Genomic DNA, 15792 nt, shown 5'->3' with positions numbered 1-15792 from the left:
ATTCAAAAAGAAAACATAATGCTCTGTTATAGTGTCTGTAGAAACGCTAGCTCTGAATGTTTAGATAAATGTGTGCATTCTTCTCTTTTTTTTGCTTTTCTTTACCAGTGACATGAGAAAATATTTTCAAATTGTCTTACATTCGTTCCACCACATTAAATAAATGAACCATATATTTAGCTGGATATTGTTAGATGTGATACACATTGTGGGCATATAATTTGTTTAGAAGAAGCTAAATGCAGATAATATGAATAAGAATACAGTCTGTCATATCTCTTATTCAACAGAGATTTATTTTTTGCAACAGGCAAACAATGCTAGATCAAATGAAAACCCATACACATGCATATACACACAAAGACAATAACCTTTCACTAAGAAATGAAAACTTAAATATAGCACAGGATTCTCAGCTTTGGCATCCTTCCCTGAAATATATAATTTGACTTCTTTTGTAAGCAATCCAAGTCTTCTCCCCCTATCCCGCCTCAGCAGAAACACTGATATTTTCACAACATGCATATAAATAGTGATAAACAGGTACCAGCTCCAAAACTATAGGAAAATGACTTTAGTTAAGAGGGGAAGAGCCTTCTCTTTGGTGGCCCCGACCCTCTGGAACCAACTCCCCCCGGAGATGAGGATTGCCCCCACCCTCTTTGCCTTTCGTAAACTCCTCAAAACCCACCTCTGCCATCAGGCATGGGGGAATTGAGACATCTCCACCAGGCCTATATAGTTTATGCATGGTATGTTTGTGTGTATGTCTTGCTTTTTAAATAAGTTTTTTTTTAGATATTTTAAATATTAGATTTGTTATAAATTGTTTTTATTATTGAAAAAAGAGCCAAATACAAAAAAGGAAGGAAGGACTCATAACCAAAGTGGAATATCAGCAAACAGCCAAAACCTGCAAACAAAATATAAAAACAGCAAAGGCCCAACACGAACAATACCTTGCAACAAAAGTCAAAGACAACAAAAAAAGTTTCTTCCAGCACATAAACAATAAGAAAATCAAGGAAACAATCACTACGCTAAAAAAGGAAGATGGTGATGAAATCACAGACAACAGAGACAAAGCACAGCTGCTCAACACCTTCTTTGCATCAGTGTTCACACAAAACAAGACCACCTACCAACCAACCTGCAAGTCTGCAACTAATATCCCCAGAACTGAACTCAACATAGGCAAAAACACAATAAGGGACTACTTAAGGGAGGTCAACGAGTACAAATCACCAGGGCCAGACGGACTTCACCCCAGAGTCCTAAAAGAACTGGCAGACACCATCGTGGAACCACTTCTCCTCATCTATCAAAACTCCGGGACCACTGGAGACCTTCCAGAAGACTGGAAACGAGCTGACATAGTCCCCATCCACAAAAAAGGTAAAAAGACTGATCCAGGCAACTACAGACCAATCAGTCTGACTTCTATACCTGGAAAAATACTGGAGAAAATAATTAAAAAACAACTTTGCCACTACCTAGAAACAAACAACATTTTATTTATTTATTTATTTATTTATTTATTTATTTATTTATTTATTTATTTATTTATTTATTTATTTATTTATTTATTTATTTATTTATTTATTTATTTATTTATTTATTTATTTATTTATTTATTTATTTATTTATTATTTGGATTTGTATGCCGCCCCTCTCCGAAGACTCAGGGTGGCTCACAACAAGTGAAAAACAAAACAAAACAATCCAATACATAATCCAATTAATTAAAATATTAAAAGTTTTAAAAACCCCTATACTAACATACACACACAAGCATACCATGTATAAATATCCAACAGCCAGCATGGGTTTGTCAGAAACAAATCATGCCAAACCAACCTCATATCATTTTTCAACACCATAACCAAATCAGTGGACCAACACAATGCAGTAGACTTCATATACTTGGACTTCAACAAAGCTTTTGATAAAGTTGACCACAATCTCCTAATCCACAAATTAGAAAAAAATGGGGTAGGTTACAACACATGCAGATGGATAAACAGTTGGCTGTCCAACCGTACACAACGAGTTGTCCTCAATGGTTCCAAATCTACTTGGAAGAAGGTAGGCAGTGGGATACCACAGGGTTCCGTCCTGGGCCCTGTATTCTTCAATATTTTCATTAATGATCTGGATGTGGGAGTAGAAACGGAACTAATCAAATTGGTAGACGACACCAAGCTGGCAGGGGTAGCCAACACCCTAGAGGACAGGCTCAAAATACAGAAAGATCTAGACAGATTAACACTATGGGCCCACACTAACAACATGATGTTCAACGTCAACAAGAGCAAAGTCCTTCACCTTGGTAAAAAAAAACCTAGACACACATACAGCCTGGGAGAAACCCCGCTTAGCAGTAGTGACTGCGAAAGAGATCTTGGAGTCTTGGTGGATAATCAACTAAACATGAGCCAGCAATGTGCAGCAGCGGCCAAAAAAGCCAACACTATCCTAAACTGCATCAACAGGGGGATACACTCCAAGACCAGGGAAGTATTAATACCACTCTATTACACCCTGGTCAGACCACATCTGGAGTACTGCATCCAGTTCTGGTCACCACACCTCAAAACAGACATTGAAACTCTGGAGAAGGTGCAGAAAAGAGCAACCAAAATGATTAGGAGACTTGAAACCAAGACTTACGAAGAAAGATTGCGGGAACTGGGCATGGATAGCCTAGAGAAAAGGAGGGGCAGAGGGGACATGATAGCTGTATATAGGTATATGAGGGGTTGCCACAGAGAGGAGGGGACCACTCTATTCTCCAGAGCACCAGAGGGCCAGACGAGGAACAATGGCTGGAAGCTGACCAAGGAGAGATTCAACCTGGAAATAAGGAAGAACTTCCTGATGGTCAGAGCGATCAACCAGTGGAACAGCCTGCCTGCGGAGGTTGTGAACTCCCCAACTCTGGACACTTTCAAGAGGAGATTGGACTGCCATCTGGCTGGGGTGCTATAGGGTTTCCTGCTCAGGCAGGGGGTTGGACTTGATGACCTGCATGGTCCTTTTCAACTCTAACAATAAATAGATAGATAGATAGATAGATAGATAGATAGATAGATAGATAGATAGATAGATAGATAGATAGATAGATAGATAGGCAGGCAGGCAGGCAGGCAGGCAGGCAGGCAGGCAGGCAGGCAGGCAGGCAGACAGACAGACAGACAGACAGACAGACAGACAGACAGACAAATAAATAAGCAAGCAAGCAAGAAAGAAAGCAAGAGGTTTACTACACATCCGCTAGATTGCATATTGTACAAATACCCTACTATTAGCTAGAACCGTTTGTGCTAAGAATATCTCCACTTGGATTGCCAACAGTCTACATGTTCACAATATTATGTTGTCTCCTTAGTGAACTAAGATTCTACTTGAGTTACAGTTTGTTGGATAGAAAAAGGTGATTAGGACTGATAGAGAAGTTTAAATTCTCATTGAATAAGTTTTTATGGAACTAAGTTTAGGCACACTGAAATCCTCCTGTCCAAGGGTTAAGCCATTAAGATGCACTAATCATTCAGTGAATGATCAATTTGTTACCAAATTTGATTTGTTTCTTTCCAAAGAATAAAAATTTAGAGAGTAATGATGATGTTATCTTTATGATTAAGAGCATCCTTCAAAAAGGATGCATCATTCTTGATATAACTACTGCATTCAACAAGTTCCCTGAAGGCTGCAGTAATTATATCTCTTCATTCCAAACTAATGGACTTATTGATTGTTACCTCTCTAAGTAATAGTCCGTAAGGTTAAGAGCTTCACCTGAAATTAGATTTAATATCTATCTGGGAAAACAGCACAATATCTACCTATGAAGAATCGTTGTCATGGAGAAACATGGCATTTGGAAGAGAAACCCCAAGATTCTTAATAGAGGGTAAATTAAAGAGGTGGAACAATATTTCACCCCATGCTTCTAGAAGAAGAGGTTATACACTATTAATATTTATTTATATAATCATTGTATTAGCTCCTTGAATTGGGGAAGCATCTCTATGTATTTTGTAGCAAATTGCAAGATCTGTTTCTTAGAAATTTTTTGCTTACAAATCAAGTAGATTCATATCACTCTTTCCTTTATATCTACTAATATTTTATATTTCACTTTTGTTCCCCCCTGCCACATACATTTAGATATATCCTTCTGCCATTGTTTAAATGGTCCATTTACAGAGTCAATTTAGTTTAGGTTACTTTATTTTCATTGCATCTTGTACAACAAAATTAAATGCCACCCCAACATGACAGTTATAATTTCTTCTACCTTAACACAACTTTTTAAACTTCATTCCATGTACAGTATTAGTATCATTGTTTTCAAATAACATTCATATATGTCTTAGTAATACTCAAATATCCTGGACCGCCTTCTGCCGCACTAATCCCAGCGACCAGTTAGGTCCCACAGAGTGGGCCTTCTCCGGGTCCCGTCAACTAAACAATGTCGTTTGGCGGGACCCAGGGGAAGAGCCTTCTCTGTGGCAGCCCCGGCCCTCTGGAACCAACTCCCCCCAGAGATTAGAATAGCCCCCACCCTCCTTGCCTTTCGTAAGCTCCTTAAAACCCACCTCTGCCGCCAGGCATGGGGGAACTGAGATATTCTTTCCACCTATGCTTCTACAACTTATGCATGGTATGTTTGTATGTATGATTGCTTTTATAATAAGGGTTTTTACTTGTTTTAGTATTGGATTGTCACATGCTGTTTTTTATCACTGTTGTTAGCCGCCCCGAGTCCACGGAGAGGGGCGGCATACAAATCCAATAAATAAAATAAAAATAAATAAATATTTAACCACCTTCTCAATAATAGAACCATTTTATTCCTCAGTTCTCTTTGATCTTGAACTGTTATATTTTTATTACCATCTTTGTCTTCTGTTTATTCAACTTAAAACCTGCCAATACACCATTTATCATCTACAACTCTTACGTTACATGTCTCTTTTTAATATTCCTGCACATAATCTTCTCCTCTATCCTCTGTATTTCAAGAACTAAAAGAAACAAAGGGTGAGCATCCTGAGCTGTTCTTTTCTGTGTCTCACAATGTTTGTCAAATCTCAATTAACAATTATTTCTACTTCCTGTGAAGTTTCGATCCATCCTATTCATTTTCTAAAGTTCTCCTCAAAATTCATACTGTCCAAATCTCAATCAAAAAAGTCTAACTCAAAAGCCCTCTCTGTCAAAAGCCTTCTCTGCATCTAAAAAGAGCAATGTAGCTTATTTTTCATTATGTAGTTCCAAATATTCCAAACTATCAAACACAGTTCTAACATTATCCTTTACCTTTTACCTTTATCTTTTAGGTAAAACCCCATATTGATCGTCACAACGAAATTCTTACAAAATTATTTTCAGTCTTTCAGCTAAAATCCTAAACAACTTGTGATTAGTCAATAGTGACATTAATCTGGCATTTGGAGCTGGCATTTCGATCAGGATGCAGTTACTAAGGGTAGTTAATAGTTATCTAAGGCATTATGTTGGAACAGTTGTTTTTTTAATCATGGTTTGCCCCACCCCACCCCTCTCCAGATGTGAGTTTATTTTATTTTATTTTTATTTTTTTTATTTATTGTTAGAGTTGGAAGGGACCATGCAGGTCATCAAGTCCAACCCCCTGCCTAAGCAGGAACCCTATAGCATCCCAGCCAAATGGCAGTGCAATTTCCTCTTAAAAATGTCCAGAGTATTGGAGTTCACAACGTCCACTGGTAGGTTGTTCCACTGGTTATTTATTTATTTATTATTTATTTATTTATTTTGTCCAATACATAATACACATTGAAGAGAATAGACATATAATAATATAAATAAAGAAAAGAATAGAAGAAAAGATATAAAAGTATAGGTGAACATATTTGAAAGGAAGAAAAGATAAATGAGATAAGGAGCGACAATTGGACAGGGGACGGAAGGCACACTGGTGCACTTATGCACGCCCCTTACTGACCTCTAAGGAACCTGGAGAGGTCAATCGTGGATAGTCTAAGGGAAAAATGTTGGGGGTTAGGGGTTGACACTACTGAGTCAGGTAATGAGTTCTGCGCTTCGACAACTCAGTTGTTAAAGTCATATTTTTTACAGTCAAGTTTGGAGCAGTTTATATTAAGTTTGAATCAGTTGCATGCTCTTGTGTTGTTGCGGTTGAAGCTGAAGTAGTCATTGACAGGTAGAACGTTGCAGCATATGATCTTGTGGGCAATATTTAGATCATGTTTTAGGCGACGTAGTTCTAAGCATTCTAGACCTAGGATTGATAATCTGCTTTCGTAGGGCATTCTGTTTCGAGTGGAGGAGTGAAGGGCTCTTCTGGTGAAGTATCTTTGGACATTTTCAAGGGTGTTGATGTCCGAGATGTGGTATGGGTTCCAGACAGATGAACTGTATTCAAGGATGGGTCTGGCAAAAGTTTTGTAGGCTCTGGTGAATACTGTGAGATTGCCAGGGCAGAAGCCGCGTAGGATCAGTTTAACAACTCTAGAAGCCTTTTTGGCGATATTGTTGCAGTGGACTTTGGCACTTAGATCATTTGATATTAGTATTCCAAGGTCTTTTACTGAGTGTGGGCTGGCTGTGAGATTTTGTTTATTCAGTTTATATATGAGGTTCGGATTCTTTTTGCCGATGTGGAGGGTAGAACATTTGCTGGTTGATATTTGAAGTTGCCAGCTGTTAGACCAATCTGAGACAAAGTCGAGGTCTTTATGGAGAGTAGATGTATTGTCCGTGGTGTTGAAAAGTTTTACATCGTCGGTGAAAATATGCCCAGTTCTGTGCCTGGTGTACTTGTGCCGTGTGTCCTGGCCTGATTGACTCCTTGACTGGACTTTGTGTGTGCCCATTGGACTCAGTTATCCAGCGATTTGCTGTAGTGAGCTTGAAATATGTATCTGTGCAATGGGTGGGAATCTGTTTGGGTGGATGGGCGAATAAACATTTGTAGAACTCTAGCCATTTGGGGATATGGGTGTATGAAAAGCAGGGCAGCGCATCCTGTAAATTTGACTCAGAGTTGCTTGTGTGAGATGGCGTATTGAAATTATCTTGGGTGATGGCAATGGGAGGTGGAGAGAATGCTGCCTAAGGAATAGTCAGACAAATGAAGAAAAGGCACCTCCCTCCTATTTTCAGGCTATTAAGATTTTGATAATACAGCCTTACAATCAAGTAGAAATAGCTCATCTGGTTGTATTTCTGTCTGGCCTGCCTGGGAAAGCAGGCGGGTAGACTATATAAGTTCTGTAAACAAAATAAATTTGGTGCTACTTCAGATTGCACCTTGTGTTTTGCTAATTTTCACAAACATCCTCTGAATCATTTATAATGCATAATGGAGCCTGAGGTTTGTTTCCCTGACAAACATTCCTCTTTCTTTCTTAAAACCTTCGAGACCGTCTCCTACCGCCTACCTCCCAGCGACCAATAAAGGCCCATAGGGCCAGTCTTCTCCAGGTTCCATTAGCTAAATAAAGTTGGCTGGTGGACCCACGAGGGAGGGCCTTCTCTGTGGCTGCTCCAGCTCTTTGGAACCAGCTACCTCCTGAGATCTCGACTACCCCCACCCTACGGGGCGTCATAAAAGACCTGGCTTTTCTGGCAGGCTTGGAGTCACTGATCAGATGGGATACCATCGGGATCCAACCACAAGAGACATGCATGGTTTCTCTTAACTGTTTTAACTGCTTGACTGTTGGTTTTGAACTGATTTTAGGAAGTTTTATATTATATTTTATTTGTATTTGGCTGTGAGCCACCCAGAGTCCTTCGGGAGTTGGGTGGCATATAAGTCCAAACAAATAAATAATAAAACCCCTATATTGAAAGTCTTCACTTTGTTTTCATTGAAAAACAAACAGGGTTTAAAAAAAACTTTGGAAGAGAAGTTGAAAAAAATACTGGAAATGCAATTTAATGGGGCAACAGCAATTCAAAATACATTTAGATTTAATGTTATGATTCAGAAGCTTTTATCTCCAATTTGGAGCAAAAAACAAAGCCACAATATACTATGCGTATCTGGTTAATGTCTGCTATATTGCTGAGTTTTGTTTCTCAGTAGTGGAAAGTGGTGGTTGTGGCTCAATTTCTGAACTAAACACAACATCCACCAGTTTATACTAAGCAGGGACATTACATTTATTTATTTATTTATTTATTTATTTATTTATTTGTTTGTTTGTTTGTTTGTTTGTTTGTTTGTTTGTTTGTTTGTTTGTTTATTTGTTTATTTGTTTATTTGTTTATTTGTTTGTTTATTTGTTTATCAGATTTGTATGCCGCCCCTCTCCGCAGACTCGGGGAGGCTAACAACAATAAAAAGACAATGTGAACAAATCTAATATTAAAAATAATCTTAAAAACCCCAATTTAAAGAACCAATCACACATACAAACATACAATGTATAAATTCTATAAGCCTAGGGGGAAGGGAAAATTTCAATTCCCCCATGCCTGACAACAGGGGTGGGTTTTGAGGAGCTTACGAAAGGCAAGCAGGGTGGGGGAAACTCTGATATCCGGGGGCAGTTGGTTCCAGAGTGTCGAGGCCGCCACAGAGAAGGCTCTTCCCCTGGGTCCCGCCAGACGACATTGTTTAGTCGACGGGACCCGGAGAAGGCCAACTCTGTGGGACCTAATCGGTCGCTGGGATTCGTGTGGCAGAAGGCGGTCCCGGAGATATTCTGGTCTGATGCCATGAAGGGCTTTATAGAACATAACCAACACTTTGAATTGTGACCGGTAACCGATTGGCAACCAATGCAGACTTGTTATTATTTATTAGATTTGCATGCTGCCCCTCTCTGTAGACATCCACAGGAAACACCCGAAAGATCAAAATGTCAGCTGCAACTATTCAATGAAAGCTCTGCCCCTTTCTTTAAAACAATGGAGCTTCAGTCATATTGTTTTGACTGCCATCTTGAAATTTAACTTCTTTTGACAGCCCTGGTTTACTAATTCTTGCAATCTGCAAATGGAATTTTGATGAAAACCATTATCACTCAGGGGATAAGGGATAGTTTGGAACTTAAGTGTTTACTTAATGATAATTCTCTATCCCTCTCTGAAAATGATTAGCTGCTTATAGACATGTGTTCATTTTGATTGGATTGGATTGGATTGGATTGGATTTGTATGCCGCCCCTCTCCGTAGACTCGGGGCGGCTAACAACAGTAGTAAACAGCATATGACAATCCAATATACAGTAAACAGTTAAATCCTCTATTGTAAAACCAATCATACATACAGACATATCATGCATAAAATTGTAAAGAGTATCTCAATTCCCCCATGTGGCAGAGGTGGGTTTTAAGAAGCTTACAAAAGGCAAGGAGAGTGGGAGCAATTCTAATCTCTGGGGGGAGTTGGTTCCAGAGGGTCGGGGCTGCCACAGAGAAGGCTCTTCCCCTGGGTCCCACCAAGCGACATTGTTTAGTTGACGGGACCTGGAGAAGACCCACTCTGTGGGACCTAACTGGTTGCTGGGATTCATGCAGCAGAAGGCGGTCCCTGAGATAGTCTGGTTCGGTGCCATGAAGGGCTTTATATGTCATAACCAACACTTTGAATTGTGACCGGAAACTGATCGGCAACCAATGCAGACTGCGGAGTGGGCATATTTGGGAAAGCCCATGATTGCACTCGCAGCTGCATTCTGCACGACCTGAAGTTTCTGAACACTTTTCAAAGGTAGCCCCATGTAGAGAGCATTACAGTAATCGAGCCTCGAGGTTTATTTAGCTCAACTGCTAAATAAAATTTTAAAATGGCGAACTAAATGCCAACTGCACAGGAAGCTTTATCATTTTTTTAATCAGTCCAGGAGAAAGGATGGTTGGGGATATAAAATGAATGGATAGATGGATATGATCTTTAGACCCATGAAAATATCTCTAATTATAGAAGCTAGTTTCATGCCAAACTTTTTCGCTTCATTTGAATCCTATGTTCCCATACATCTGAAAAACACACTGTTTTCTTTATGCTATTCTGTTATTAAATAGTATTCATTCCTAAATCTGTTCTTCAGCAGGTTTTTATTAATAACAATATACTTGTAGTGCCCCTATGGTTCTCCAGAGCAAAATTAAATATTCAGATTCCAAGACTAGAAGAACAATCCATACAGCTAATTCAACCAATGCTTGACTTGAACAGCTATAAAAACAATTGCTTAGTGAACTTTCACCAAGGTAAACAAAGGATTTTCCTTTAATAATTCAAAGTACTCTTCAAAGCACTTGTCATTTTGTAACCTGCACTATCTTTTTGATGTCAAGATTTAGATTAGGTTAGATTAGATTAGATTTATTGGATTTACATGCCGCCCCTCTCCGTAGATTCGAGGCGGCTCACAACAATGGTAAAAAACAATACATAGTAACAAATCTAATATTTAGCAATCTAAATTACAGTTTTAGGTTTAAAAATCCAAAAGAAACCCCAATATATAAAAAACAAGCACACAGTCGAATCATACACAGAAACTACATGGGCAAGGGGGAGATGTTTCAATTCCCCCATGCCTGACGGCAGAGGTGGGTTTTAAGGAGTTTCCGAAAGGCAAGGAGGGTGGGGGCAATCCTAATCTCTGCGGGGAGCTGGTTCCAGAGGGTCGGAGCCACCACAGAGAAGGCTCTTCCCCTGGGTCCCACCAGCCGACATTGTTTAGTCGACGGGACCCGGAGAAGGCCCACTCTGTGGGACCTAACCGGTCGCTGGGATTTGTGCGGTAGAAGGCGGTCCCGGAGATATTCTGGTCCAATGCCATGAAGGGCTTTATAGGTCATAACCAACACTTTGAATTGTGACCGGAAATTGATCGGCAACCAGTGCAGACTGCGGAGTGTTGGAGTAACATGGGCATACCTAGGGAAGCCCATGATTGCTCTCGCAGCTGCATTCTGCACGATCTGAAGTTTCCAAACATTCTTCAAAGGTAGCCCCATGTAGAGAGCATTACAGAAGTCGAGGCATGAGGGCATGAGTGACTGTGAGCAGTGAGTCCTGATCATAGTTCCCTCTAAGCTGAGCAGTGAGCAATCGCTCACTTAAAAATCATCATCAACTCAGAGTTTTCCAAACCTGCCCAGAAGCCGAGAGGGAAAGAGTGAGAGGGAAGGAGAGAGAGAGGAAGAGAGGAAGAGAGAGAAACAGATAGAAAAAAAGAGAGGAAGGAAAAGAGAAAGAAAAAGAATGGGAGTAAGGAAGAGAGAAAGAAAATAAAAATCTAGTTTGAAACTAGCTCAACTATTTAAGTGGCATTTTGATATTGATAGAGTTGCCCTATTATGAGCTCACTGTTATAGACACACAGTACAGTATTTTATTTTGAAATTCTCTGAGGCAAAACAGGGTGGGTTTTTTGTTTGTTTGTTTGTTTGTTTGTTTGTTTGTTTGTTTGTTTGTTCGTTCGTTCGTTCGTTCATTCATTCATTCATTCATTCATTCATTTATTTATTATTTCTGTGCTGCCCAGTCCCAAAGGGACTGCCGCTCAGACACTATACTTTTCCGCCCACCCCAAAAAAAATTAGAGGGAACACTGGTCCTGATCCAGATATGTACTTTTAATATGTACTTTCTTCTAAAATTATGCTAATTTGTGTCTTCCCAGGTCCCTCATCATATGAAGACTTTGCCCTATTACGGCTACGACCAACCAGTGATTGGATACTGCCAAGCTCATAAGCCTCTCCATGTAAATAAGGGATATGATACTATCTCCCGAGACCCGGCTGAAACCACCAATTTGGAGCTGAGTCGAGATCACAGCTTCATCGCTACCATTGCCCGCTCTGCTGCACCAGCTATTTACATTGAGAGAATACCAAACTGATGGAAAACCTTACGAATGAAAATGAAGAATAATGTTTGGGAGGGTTCTTGTTTTGCCCTCTGCAGGGAAAAACGGCCCTTCGATTCAAGAGGTCAAAGGCGCACAAAGACATTTTGAACTGTTCCAGTGGGGGGAAAAAATGTTCGCAACCCAAAACCACAAAAAGAGAACAAAATGGCAGATGTCTCAAAGAACACTGTGGAAATTCAATCTGGTGACCTGGCAGTACAGATTGGTGAATTCCAAAATGTCTTTTGGTTTTAAACTGTTGGACGAACTTCTCGGTGTAAATAAACAAACAAAAAGATTGTTGAGTTCTTATATGAAAAAAAAAGAAGTTAGATTTCACTCTAGCAAGATAAAGGGATGGATTAAAAGTTGTGTTTGTATATTTGATTTTTCTACATTGCACGGTTCTTAGGGGAAAGAACCACAGATGCCACTTTGGGGTGCAGTGGGGAGGGAGGGAGGGCCTGCCAAATACAGAATGAAGTATTATTTCTTTATAATTGTTTATTAGTCTTAGAGGTTTCCTTTAACATTTCCCCTCCTTTCAAATTGGAACATACCAAATCAATTTTTCTCACTTCTTCATTTCCTAAGAATGCAAGATCTGTCTTATAAATTCCAATTCCAAATATGGTGTCAAAGGCATTTATCGAACCAAACGGACACTGACGATTCTGTAAAAGAACCAAGATGCATAACTGACAAAACTTGGGGTGCATGTACATTTAAAACACATGCTGTACATTTTTGATGAGGGGGGGTGATTTTTTCCTTGATTTTTTTTTCTTATCTTCATTGTGATTCATTGTTGACACTTCTGTTATGTTTGGGGCTCCTTAAAAAAGTGGGGGATGATTAATGATACAATATGAGCTCACACTTGAACGTGGAACTTCTAAATGTAAGGGAAAGGGAGGACTTTGGTAATAGAGAGATGCATTATATACCCTACCTATTAAAAATTATTAAGATAGGCTGACAAAAAGGGTGCTTTGGTGAAATTTGAAAAAAAAATGTGATTTAAAAGGGAAAAGTAAAGGAATCATGGAAGGATGTGTAACATTGTTTGATTTATTTTTAATTAATTCTGATCAGTTAGCTTTTGTGTAGTTTTTATCAATAAAAGAACAAAAATGATGGGGGAAAATAAACATATTATTTTGTGGTAGAGATACCACACCTAAACTAATGATTGAATGTCTTCTTTAGCTGTTTTATATAGTAATATTTATAATAATTTAATCTATGTGAAAGATGAATATACATATATAGCCAAGAATACAATATGAAACCATAAAAGCAAGTAACCTAAAAATAAAAAAAGAAGATCCATATGTATCTCATTTGGACAACAAAATTCTCAGTAATTTCTATTCCAGGCAAGAGAGTCTTCAAATACTGTAATAGAAAAGGAAGTTCTGGAATATTTGATAGAACGTAATTCCAGAATCAATAGACCATCTTTAAGAAGGATTCATCATAGGGTTCCTAAAGTTGGCATTTCCAGATATTTGGGACATTCAGCAAGCCCTTTTGATTAGACATCACTCAGCAACCAGAGAAAGCAAACTGAGATATTAATTAAGGACCAAAGCTACATAAGATCCAGAAGCTGACTGCCAGTTGTGTAATCTTATTGGTGCTCAAGTTGCTAAATGCTAAGTATCCAAATAGTCTTTAAGGGCAATCCCATGTAATGCAAATTGAAGCAACCTAATTGAAAGGTGACCAAGAATTTGATGACCTCCTCTACTTGCTGTTCAAGTACGAGTTCTGAGTGCAAGAGAACTATAGATTTCAAGGCTGCTCAAGGTCAGAAAGCACAAGCCCATCAAGGGTCAGAGATGGACTACCTCTGGAAAGGACTTATGAAACCACAGCTACTCTGTTTGTTTGGGATTGAGTTCAATCTTCCTTCTCTCTATTCAATCTTTAATAACCTTCAGGATTTGAGTCAGGTCCTCTACTGCGTTTGGAAATATACTGAAAATGATTAGCGTGTTGGCAGATGATATGTCTCCAAGTTTTCCATGTTAAACAGCAAGGGCAAGAATACTGTAACACCCTGTTATGAAGCTCCCAAGAACCCAACCTTTCGCCTTCCACCATCACTGAGCGAACCCAATTGCCAAGAAAGGATAAAATATTTCCCACTTCCAACATGTGCAACCAACCCACAAGGATTCCATGGTTCAAGGCCTTGAAATTGCCAATACATCAAACAAGATCAAGACCTTTTATTCAGGTCCTACAGAGGCTCCAAGTTGGTCCATGAAGTTTTGATCTCACACCCTGAATCCTGATTGGAAAAGGTCCAGAAAATATGTTCCATCCAGGACTCCCTCTAGCTGTAGTCCATCCATCTTCTCAACAATCAACCCTTAAAAAAAATAGGAAAAGTTGGAGATTGGGTAAAAGCTGTATTAAACTTAAGTATAGATTGACTCTGTTGAAATGACTGCTCACTATCTAGATTTATAGCTAGTGATGGGCGAACCCAACGGTGTTCGGGTTTGGCAAGTTCAGACGAACTTTATGCAAAATTCGTCCGAACCCGAACAGAACCCGAACTCAAACCCAAACGGGGAATCCCTCCCACGGAGAGATTCCTGGGGCGTAGCTTTGATGTCACCGGCAGGTTGCTAAGGACGCCAAGGTGATCACTTCCTGGATTCCATGGAATCCAGGAAGTGATCACCTTGGCGTCCTTAGCAACCTGCCGGTGACGTCAAAGCTCCGAACGCCGAACACGACCCCGAACTTAGCCCGAAGTTTGAAAAAAATTCGTGTTCGTGTTCGGCATACCGAACACCACAAAATTCGGTATGGACCCGAATTGTGCGGGTTCGGTTCGCCCATCACTATTTATAGCCCTCCACCCACCACCTTTCTATTTTTGTTTAATAAATTAAATATGCAATATGTACGTATGTGTGCACATTTGCGGGTTTGTGTGTGTGTGTGTGGTGATGTTACTATTTATTACTATTACTATATACATTTTTTTTAAAAATTCATGTAAATAATGGCATAACTGAGTAACTCAATCAAGTATTTTATATATATTTCTTATACTGGAATGACTCAGTTAGCCAGAGTAAGCTTCTAAACCTCGTAGTTAATCAGTTCATTTCATCTATAGAATTAAAATTGCGCTGGATGGGTTTGTGTTAAGAATACATTTCATTTTACACTAGCCTGCTTTCACACAATCTCTTATACACCCACACAAATAAGAATGTTAAATAACCTAGAGATGACTGTGAGTTCCAATTCTCCAATTGTTTATGATTTTATCCAAGTTGCACCTTCAAAATACATACATGAACTGTGATGCGTTTCCTCGCCATTTTTTCTTTTCTTTTCAAATTATGGAATGCATTTTTGTGCAATATATTGGATATTTTAGGAGAGACTGTATACAGGTGTGTATATTTCATTGCACATTGACTATCGAAGTGGAATCGGGAAAAGGTGGCTTACAAAAGATTGGAATGCTAAAATAGCAGAAACTTATTTAAAATTGTCCCTGTACTTGACCTAAAGGAGGAGTTCTATTCACAATTCAGAATTCTTTTCATTCTAGCAAGGCTGTGAAATGAAATAATTTCTGTCTATGGCACTTATGTTCCAAAGGGACATAATTATCTTTGGACCTATATTTCTAAACAATCCTGTATCTGTCTATGACAACTCTGAAATAAGTGGAAAGCTAGATATGGGGCTAATTGCTCTAGGTGGAGTATCATTTTCTTTAAAAAAAAAATAAGAAAGTTTACACAAAGAGGGGAATATAACCCTGAGATGATGAGATAATTCTTTAATTTTTAATATAAATTTATTCCAATTTTTACCTACAGAATTTATAGAATGGAAATGACCTTCCTCATCAAAATTC

The 15792-nt window shown here is 39.0% G+C and overlaps 1 protein-coding gene across 1 annotated transcript in view; it reads left to right on the top strand.

Moving 5' to 3' along the window:
- Nucleotides 1-12273, top strand: part of LRRTM4 (leucine rich repeat transmembrane neuronal 4) — a 580476-nt gene extending 568203 nt beyond the window's left edge. Inside the window, exon 2 of the mRNA XM_070765623.1 lies at nucleotides 11664-12273. Coding sequence (XP_070621724.1) covers nucleotides 11664-11885 — 222 coding nt within the window. The 3' untranslated portion in view covers nucleotides 11886-12273. The remainder of the gene's footprint in view (nucleotides 1-11663) is intronic.
- The last annotated feature ends 3519 nt before the right edge of the window (nucleotides 12274-15792 follow it).

The sequence above is a fragment of the Erythrolamprus reginae genome, chromosome 12 (genome assembly GCF_031021105.1).
Source record: "Erythrolamprus reginae isolate rEryReg1 chromosome 12, rEryReg1.hap1, whole genome shotgun sequence".
Taxonomy (NCBI): domain Eukaryota; kingdom Metazoa; phylum Chordata; class Lepidosauria; order Squamata; family Dipsadidae; genus Erythrolamprus; species Erythrolamprus reginae.
The sequence above is the reverse complement of the archived record's forward strand: the minus strand, read 5'-3'. Positions and strand labels throughout refer to the sequence as shown.